At 35.9% G+C, this 9869-nt stretch overlaps 1 protein-coding gene across 1 annotated transcript in view; it reads right to left on the reverse strand.

Moving 5' to 3' along the window:
- LOC150093765 (myogenic factor 5-like) overlaps positions 1-7798 on the reverse strand; it is a 40485-nt gene extending 32687 nt beyond the window's left edge. Inside the window, exons 1-2 of the mRNA XM_090412732.1 lie at positions 7356-7798; positions 4819-5824 (exon numbers count right to left, since the gene is read on the reverse strand). Of these exons, the coding sequence (XP_090268858.1) occupies positions 4819-5754 (936 nt within the window). The 5' untranslated portion in view covers positions 5755-5824; positions 7356-7798. The remainder of the gene's footprint in view (positions 1-4818; positions 5825-7355) is intronic.
- Between the last annotated feature and the right edge of the window lie 2071 nt (positions 7799-9869).

Consider the following 9869-nt stretch of genomic DNA (forward strand, 5'->3'; position numbering starts at 1 on the left):
GAAAAGAAAACCAAAGCAGACGGGTAGCTGGATGTATGGCAAAGTGGAAAATGTCAAAATGTTCACTTTCTGACAAGGTGAAGGGGAGGAAGAAAATGAAAGCTAGTTGAAAGTTATAGGATAGATAACAAGATGGAAATTATCATCACGGGTACTGCAACAAAATACAATGTCAATAGGATATATATAAATATTGTAAACAACACAAACGTGTCAAGGAAAAAATATAATAAACAGAAGGGCAATCAGGATTTGTGAACGGACAGGCGGATGTACATTTTAGCATATTTATACATTAAAATTCAAAATTCTATCAAAAAAATTCATTTTAATCAAATAAAATTAAACCATTCCTTTCTCTTGAGCACCAATATCCATGTGGCTTATTCAAGTGAAATATTCCCGAATAAAGACAACATAATTTAAACAACAGATAGAGGATTTGGTTCGGATTAGAATTATGATAATGCAACTAAAGTCCTGAGACAGGCATGTCATGTTCTTTCTGATCGGTTTATCTTTTTTGTGAGGATGGGATAAATCTTACTACTTCCATATAAGATCGATCAACTCATCGTCAGTTCAATTGATAAGCTCTTATAAATGTTCCTCTCGAACTACAAGGAATCAAACTCAGCTTTTTCTAACTGAAAAATGTTCAGTTAGAACATTTCAAGTTAGAACATTTCTTCTTACTGCGATAGGCATGGAAAAATACAGGCAAAACAAATAATGGCAAATTAAACGATGCAAGAATATGAAGTATGGAGAATGGGGGACGTCTTCTGTTGTGAGCAGTAATCTGGTATGAAAAATCATCTCATGCTACATAGAAGGATAAAACAGTTGCCATAAAAAGTAAATATTGAAACTGAGCCTGTACCCTCTAAAATATTATGCTATTTAAAATTTAAAAAATCGCTACATTAAGATGCAAATGTAGAATATTCAATAAACTGCAGAAAATAGTAGACTCAGGGGGGAAAAATTAAATCAATAACAGAAACTAAAATAGAATGTTTACAGTAATTTTTTGAGTTTTGAAGAGGCGGATGTACCAAGAAAAAAAAAAAAAAACTTGAGGAATCTCGCTAAGGCATATTAAATTATTTCCCGGTGGTTTGTTGACGAATTAAGAATCCTGACGATGTTTACGCATGAGAAAATAACAAACTCGAGGAATTACAACATCCGATGGTGGAAAACAAACATAAAGTAACGCACAGGAATTTTTTAACAATAACAGAAAAAGAAATTCGGAAGCTTATTAAGAAAAGACAAATACCGAACACAATTAAAACTGAAAAACTTCGCATTGATCATGGAAGTTGGAAACAAAAAAAAAAAAAAAAAAGAAAGAAAGAAAGAAAAATCTTTATTGCTTTGATCATATTTTGAAAAGAAGGCCAAATGAAAGAGTAATACTAGCTTTGCTTCCGTCTCTCCCCAGGAGTTTTTATATTCCCACTTTCTCCAATTTTATCCGTTTTTTTTTACCTTATTGTTTAAAAACTTCATTCCGCAAAAAGAAGAAAACAGAAGGAATTTTAGTCATCAACCTACATCTGATTTTAACACCAATCTTTAAAATTCTGGTTTTGGAGGATTAAGTTTGAGTCAAGTCAAATTGGGCTTCTCATCCATGTTTACGATGATCACTACGGCTGGCATTACTTGTTCGTACCGTCATCGACATGCTGCCTACCGCTGTTTGGTCAGTGAATTCATTCCAAGTACACAAAGTTCATCAGAAAGGCTGCTGAGCTCGGTCTCTCTCTCTCTCTCTCTCTCTCTCTCTCTCTCTCTCTCTCTCTCTCCTTATGGTTTCTAGCAATTGTTGTCTGTCGCGCAATAAATAAACTTACTGCATTCACTAGCATAGAAAACTCATAACACATGAAAATTGCAAGGCTTTGGCTTTAGCACTAAGCTAGCCAATTATAATTAAATAGTTTCCCTCGTTTCATTTACGCGACTTTTTTAAATCAGTTAGTTATCCCTTCTCGATGCATACTATGCTCAATCTAGTCTATTGGATGTTTTTTTTTTTTTCAGTAATATTCCTCACTTAGCTCACTTCCTTGTGTATCCTGGATTTCGTTATCCTAAATTTATATTCTTTCCATCTACTTGAACATGTTTATTTCTATCTGCCATAAGAAAATCACTGTTGTTTTCTCATCTAAGCCAATTATTATTTTTTATTAGGACGATATCTTCGCAATCTTACTTCACTATGCCATCGTTGTATAACCAGCTATCATAAAAGCAAAGAAAAAAAAATGTGAAAATTATTTCAGCATTTATACAGACGTAGCGTTATCTCAGTCTAAGGAACCACATGTACAATTTGGTTGAAAAAAAAAACAACTGGATTTTAATCCCTTCAAAGACACACACAAAACAAAATTAAAACAGATATTTTCACCCAAAACTCAGTTAGGCGATATCCAGAAAACTCTGAAAACGAAGTTTTTAGAGTTTCCTGTATATTTTCCAGATAATCCGAGTGTTTCTTCCTAAAAAAAAGTTGATGAACGCAATCAGTGCAATACTTTGACTGACTCAGCATTAATTCTAGGCAGTCCCAAACATAGAATTCCATTCAAACTTACTGTAGAATGAACCATTGAGGCATCAATTCCATCAATTTTTAATACCTGGCATTCCGATGAGAATTAAAAGTAATTGTGGTCTGTAATTGGTAATATTTTTTATTCATGACATTGAATTTCGTTCGAATAATAATAATTAATCACACCGGAATTTAAGCGTGCTGATTTTATATTTTCAGTGTTTGGAGTCTCTTCCAACAATCCAAAGTTGAAATTTTTAAAAGAAATCCTTTTTATATGAATACGACTGAAAACATTTCTAAGCTAAATGCTGATAAGAAGATTCGCCTTCTAAATCAGGTAACTAGTCCAAACAGAATCATTTTCTTTTGAGAGATAAGGTAATTCTCTTCGAATACTTTCTGCACGTGTCCGATCCTGTATTGTATATAAAGATTTTTGTAGTAAACATAGCTTTACTTGTTATGGGCTATGATTAACTGTAATGAATATTACACTATGAAATCTTGAGAAGTGAATAAGAAATAAATAAAAATAAAATAAATGAAACTTATAAGAAAAAACGAATTGAAATAAAGAAATGTGATTTATTTTTATAAATTGCAATTTAGAATTAAAATATCTGCCTCATAATATTGCAAAAGACAATTCTATGGGTACGTTGTAACGTAGAAAGAATAATATAATAGGAACCTCGTAAGATCATGAGATGGCGTCTCTGATCAAATGAATTGACGATGGTTGCTGTGATCGAATTCCATTTCCCAAACAAGTCGCACTAGATTTGGTTTAATACAACATAGCATTCAGAGAATGCTTTTGTAAATAATCGAAAACGAAAGTTATCTTTCATTCTCCATGGAATTATTCTATTTTTTCCCTTTCACGAATTTTAAAAAGAAAAAAAAAGCAGAAGTGGATGAAAGAAAAGTAATAAAAAGATCGCAATAAAGTTCTGTGATGGACCCTATCGGGATTGTTTGTACAGAGGATGTACAAAACTCTTTACCCATTACTAAGTAAGATAGGTACAGTTGTCAAAATTCCCCACAATTTGCAAAATAGTAGGTAATCTCACATTGATGAAGCTCTGCATAAATCGGGAAAAGAAAAGTTAAAATGGTATTAAGAAATTAAAGTTATTCGCTTTAAAACAGAACTTGACGATAAATTATTCAACATTTTGTTGTAAGTTGAAACCTCACTAGAAGTAGGAAATTAGGCATATGGGTTGAATTTAACAAGAGTTGTTTTGCGGTTGTAATGATAAAAAAAAAAAAACATGTAGATCAATAAACTCGTTTGACAAATAATAACATATTTAACAGTATTATTAAAACTAATATTGATATAGTTATAATATTATCCTTTTTATTCATTTATCTACTGAGAAAATCTCTTTTACAAGCGTTTAGTTTGCCTGTATTATTAAACACAGAATCAATGTCTAAGGATTCTGTGATCCAAGAATGGTTTCAATGCAAAAATAATATAAATTTAGGTAGGAAATTCATATTTCACAACAATGAGATTTTGATGTTCTAATAGGGACTTGATATCATCATTAAGAATTTGCATCTGATTAATCTACATAATGGCAGTAAAAGCTGCTTAATATAGTAGGATTGCTCTTCATTGTTGTCACAGCGGACTGCTATACAAGTTAGAGATTCACCCGGCTGAACATGTATTCTAAATGCACATTATTAGAAGTATGGCGCTCGGAAATTCGTCACTCTAACCAAATATCACTTAAAACGAAAACAAATAAATAGGGTTAAATTAAAGATACCAAGAAATTATATACTTGGTTTAATCATTATCCAAGTGTAAGCAAACAAAGTTTGAGCCTGAAGTATCTTTCAGGACTGGGGCAACTCGTGGCAAAGGTGGTATGTCTTCACATCACTTGCCTTAGTATCCCACCACCTTTGACACGAGTTTCTCCAGTCTTGAAATATACTTCAGGCGCAAACTTTGTTTGCTTACACTTGGATAATGGATTAAACCGAGTATATAATTTCTTGGTATCTTTAATTTATAGTATAACCAAGTGATAAAACTTTCAACAAACAAAAAGAATGTCTGCAAAAAGAGCGCCACCTGCAGCACAAAAATAAGACACATTGGTAAAGACCGAACCGAAAATTACAATTCTACTTTTAAAGAAATACTAGTGCCCTAGAGACACCTGGTGACATTTACATGTAATAGAAGGGTTTCATGGATAGAAAGCACTTACCGTGTAATCACTGCCATTGCTTGCCGTGTCTGCATCTCTGCTGCTTCTAAGATCCCCCACACGCTGCAAGGCCTTAGCCCCATGCAGAAGTTCCTCCAGACTCTCTATGTACTCTATCGCGTTTCGGAGTATCTCCACCTTCGGCAACCTTTGGTTGGGATTAGCGCAAGTTCGTCTCTTCAGTGTCTCGAAGGCTTCGTTGACTTTTCTGAGACGCCGTCTCTCACGTAGCGTCGCCGCTTTCCGTCGGTCAATGGTGACGGTCTTCCTCTTGCAAGCTTTGCAGGCCCACAGTAAACAACGGCGTTGCGGCTGTCCCTGATACTGTGGGGCAAGGACATGAGGCACGTGATCAGTCTCCTCGGCCGTGGCGGGATCGCTTCGTCTTTCCACCTCCATCGAAGGTATCGCAGCTTCCTTCCGGGGGAAGTGGTTGGGCAGCGAGTCTTCCGGGACCGGACTGCTGTGCGTCGAGGTCCTTGCTGACTCCGGATGAATCCCATCGTCGGATGAACCCCGTCGACGGTAGTCACATTTAGAGGACGGTTCGTTCTGTAGACTTTTGATGTCCGTCCGCTTAAACCCTTCCGAAAGCTGGTCTTTGTCGTAATGGCCACTCACGTGTCCATCGTCGTACTTCGAATGGTGTCGAAGGTCAGAGGTCACGCCACCGTTCACGTAACTTTGCTCCGCGGAGAACCTAGGGAAAGGGTAGCGAGGGAAGGTCACCTGTCTTCTGTACTGGAGTGCCGCGGCGTGCCTGTCCCACGTAGGGGAGCTTGGACTCTCGTGTGGGGAAACAGAGGCCGGCGGAGTGGCGAACGGTGACGGTGCCGACTCTGTCAAAGAATAAACAAATAGATGTGGCTGTTCCCCGCATCCTCGACTGTAGCACGGACTGCCTTCGTATCTGCAACTCCTCATTTCGGCTACCATGCTCGTAGAAAGAAGGACCGGAACTTTCTTTGGCTTGTGACAGGTGACGATGTGATTTTCGGTAGCAGACCTGGAAAAAAAAGAAGTGAATTAGAGCTGCGAACAAGAGACACACGCAGAGAGAAAACCAATTATACACACAATGATATTGCTTATCTTTCCGCTTTGGGTCTTTTGACTCTGTGGAGGCCTAGTGATGTCGATGCTGATTCGAAGGATATGAATATGACCCTAACACTTAATATTGTTATTACCAGAAAAAAACGTTTTTTTTTAAAAAAATATCTATATTTGCTCATCATTACTGAACTAATAGAAATAAAAACAGAAATAAAAATTGCCTTATAAACTCTCGTATCTGCTCTTGCTTTTCATTGTTATATTTTAAATGTTTCATTTTCATTAATAGTCTCCAACTAGTTCTTCACTATTGGTCTCTCTCTCTCTCTCTCTTTCTTTGCTGACTACTTCTACCTCTTATTTCCATAAGTGATGTTTCTCTTTATTTTCCTTTCTAAATTTTCCGTATCGTAAATATATTTTAGCTTCTTTACTGTGCACTTTTAAAAAATTTCCATTTATCACATAACCTTAACTCCAAAGCAGTATCTGACGTTTTGAGTTGGCCGAAATGTGTATCTCTTTATGGTGCATGATTATGTTTATTATCTTCAGATGAGATTTTTAATTCAGTGTTTCTGTACGTCTCAACAATGTCCACATGTCATATCTGCCAATAATAATTTTATTATTAAACCATCATATAGAGCCTCCGTAGCTAAGTCAGTATAGATGCAGTCCTTTGGTCTTGGGTTCGATTCCCTTCGGTGACGTGAGCAATCTTTATCTGATCTCTCTCTTTCGACGGAGGTGTGTGTGGGGAGGGTTTCGCCCGGAAACTCGAGTTTTTCGTCCCCCAGAACGGGCAAACCGGTCCCGTGAACACACATGAATTACAGTCATGAATACGTCCCATGTTATTAAAATGTGTTATTAAAATGTCAAAGTTTGAAGTTCTAAAATATCCCAATTAGCAGCTGCTTTGAACTTAACAACTTCATGTTATGTGATATGGGATTCATCCAATTGATATAAAACACAAACTTCGTCCGCTACGTACTCAAATTGAAACATCACTCCAATGCTTACTATTCGTTAGCTAAGCTACGTTCATTCATTTTTAAAAAAAGTTCCCTCTTAATAACTTTGCAGTGCTGTTCGTTTAGTTTGTGAGATGATGAATTAAGAACGTCATCATCTTCTCATTGATTTTTGTTAACATACACTTCTTGAAATTAAATTTTAAAAAATCGTGAGTTTAATTGAACTAGGATTAAAAATTGATATATTCTAAATGCGCAAATTGTATTAGTGACGTATAACATTACTGACTGATGACGTAATAAAAGTATTAATTAAAATTCGGTTTAAAAACAGTTTCAAAATCCATAAAACGCCTACCGTTCGCCTTTTAAAATATTCATCTTTTAACACCAGATAGATATTTTATATAGAATTGAAACATTTAATTAAGAAGGCCGGAACACAAATTGAATAAAAAATATAGATAATAAATAAAAACAGTTTTTTTCCCTACTTACCTCTTCTTTGATATAAGATAAGGACGATGAAAAACAAAAAGTAAGTCGACTTCAATCCATAATGGGAGTTCTTTTAGAATTGTTGCAATTTAGCAGAAGAGCGAAACTTCCAATTCTCAGAGGATTCCATCTTCGTTTGGGAATAGGGCAGCACTCTGACAGACATCGAAGACCTACATGAATGATAAATTAACGAAGTGCACACACGCACACACAGACAAACAAAAAAAAAAAGTATTCGAAAAGTTCTAACTAACTCCGTCTCTAAAGTCGGTACTGTCCCATAGCATGTGCAGTTACAGAGATGATGTGGAACAGAGTAAAGTAAGGATGGGGGGAGGGGGAAGAGAAAAGGGGAAAGAAGAAGAAAATGTCTCCTCGTGTACCGCTTTGGGCGTCGCAAGAAGTGATGGGGGAAGGGGAGTGGACTAGATCCTTTTGGCAGATACAGGGACGCTTGAATCGTATTTATTCTTACCACCGAACTTCACAGCGCATGCGTCGAGGAAGCTGAGAAAACGAGAACTATTACAGAGATTGAGTTTCAACTAAAAGCTCTCCCAAGTTGTTCCTGAGTCAGGGCGCTGACCACGTGGTTGCCCCAGTCCCCTCTAATTACCGTCATCAGCTGACGACAGTGTGATCTGGCTGCTGTAATTTATTGTAGGAAAACTTTGCCGAGAGAGAAACAGGGAATTCTACTTTGCACAGAAAGCTGTGATCCTTTTTTTATGACTGCTTCTTGGGTGAGATCTGTTGGGAGATGACTCTTCAACTCGATTTACGCGTTCTGGGACAAAACTTTTGGATGCGGCTTTTCTTTATGTCACATTTGGTGGTTCGGGAGTTTGTTAAGCTGTCTGTTGCATGACATCCAACAGTAAGTGGGAGGGTAATGTACATCTAATTAATGGCAGGAAATGGACGAAAAAGAGAAATTCCAGTTCAAAGTCTCTGCATCTTATTATACGATGCATACGGTTAATTAGCAGTCATATGGCATTCTCCAAGAATCGGCCATCTTCAGTAGCCATTTACTTCTAAAATGACGTCATAACAATTAATATACCAATTACGACGAATGTTAGGATAGATGCCAAACGACAGACTTTTTTTTTATTTTTTTTACTGACTTACAAAACAGATGTCCTTTTAGTACCTATTAAAAGTTCGTTTTGTTTTTAATTTTTATGTTGTCACAGTTGTTTATAATATCTACACTCTGGAGGCCTGCTATCCACTTGACACAATAATAAAAACAAACATCTGAGATTGGTATAATTCTGATCTAATTATAACTAAGTGAAGTAGAATGCTTACAAAAATATATTAAGAATACATATTTGTTTGTTTTTTAATTGTTTGGTCCGGAAAATTTGCAACTTAAAAACAAATCCGTTGATCTCGCTCAAGTTAAGTACATAATCCCCATATAGTGTTATATTTCATCCATTCCATGTGAAAATGAACCACCTAAACTTAAATATAGAATTGCTCCTTAACTCTGCCTGTTCATCTGTAGTTTACCTTAGCAAATATCATACGGAGGTGAAAGAGATTCTCATCCTGTAAACTCGAATTTTTAATTCCACAAAACAGATAAACCGGTCAGAAGAACATACGCACAATTAACCCAACCTTGGTCTCGTAGTTTTAGTTGCTTCGATCGTAATTCCAACTTATCAATAGCCTTACAGGATCATTACGTAAAAGAAATAAACAGATATTCCATAATAAAAAAATAGTTTATCATCTTTTTAAAATAATTCCTAATTCTCTCTGGTTGACTATAATTATGGAAATATTTTTATAAACTCCTATTTATTTAATATTCATACTGATCCTTCGGTGCGCATAGCGTTCTAAAATATCGCCAGTATGAGGCGATATTTTCAAAACAATATTTGCGACATTTGTCATAGTCAATGCACTTCCGTTGCTTATTTGGTTTCAACGATGCCCTTTGGATGGAAGACGTGAATTCGAATCCCGAAGAACCTTTGGTTTTATTCACATATCTTTGTCTTACCCCAACCTCTCTATCTCCACAATCTAACCCCCTCCTTCATTTTGGTCATACTTCAGTCATAATATAAATGTTCATCGCCATACGCCGGATGCCGCTCAATGAGATGACAGGAACATCCTACAAAGGTATGTCCTAAATTATATCTTCCTTATATTCTTCAAAACATCAGTAATGTCCTAAAAATTGAGCAAAAAGCCAATGACATCATAAAAGGGACACTCATAAACAAATATAGGCTAAATAGCCATAAAAATTAAAATTCACTTAGAGGAGTAGCATCGAAACTTTTCTAGAAATAACATTTATAATATTTTGTATTATTACATTGATTTCCCAGGCTACTTGAGCGTATTCATTTACGCTTCTTTCACTTATTTTTTTCTCTCTCTCCTTTCTGCAATCTAATCTAAGCAATAATAAATATATATTCCAGAAATGTGTCGTGGGACTTCATCTGGCATTTTCAGTTTGTTTTCCTGCTTTTT

This window comes from Typopeltis vanoorti, chromosome 23 (genome assembly GCF_054136105.1).
Source record: "Typopeltis vanoorti isolate ZY-2024b chromosome 23, IOZ_Tvanoo_1.0, whole genome shotgun sequence".
NCBI lineage: Eukaryota > Metazoa > Arthropoda > Arachnida > Uropygi > Thelyphonidae > Typopeltis > Typopeltis vanoorti.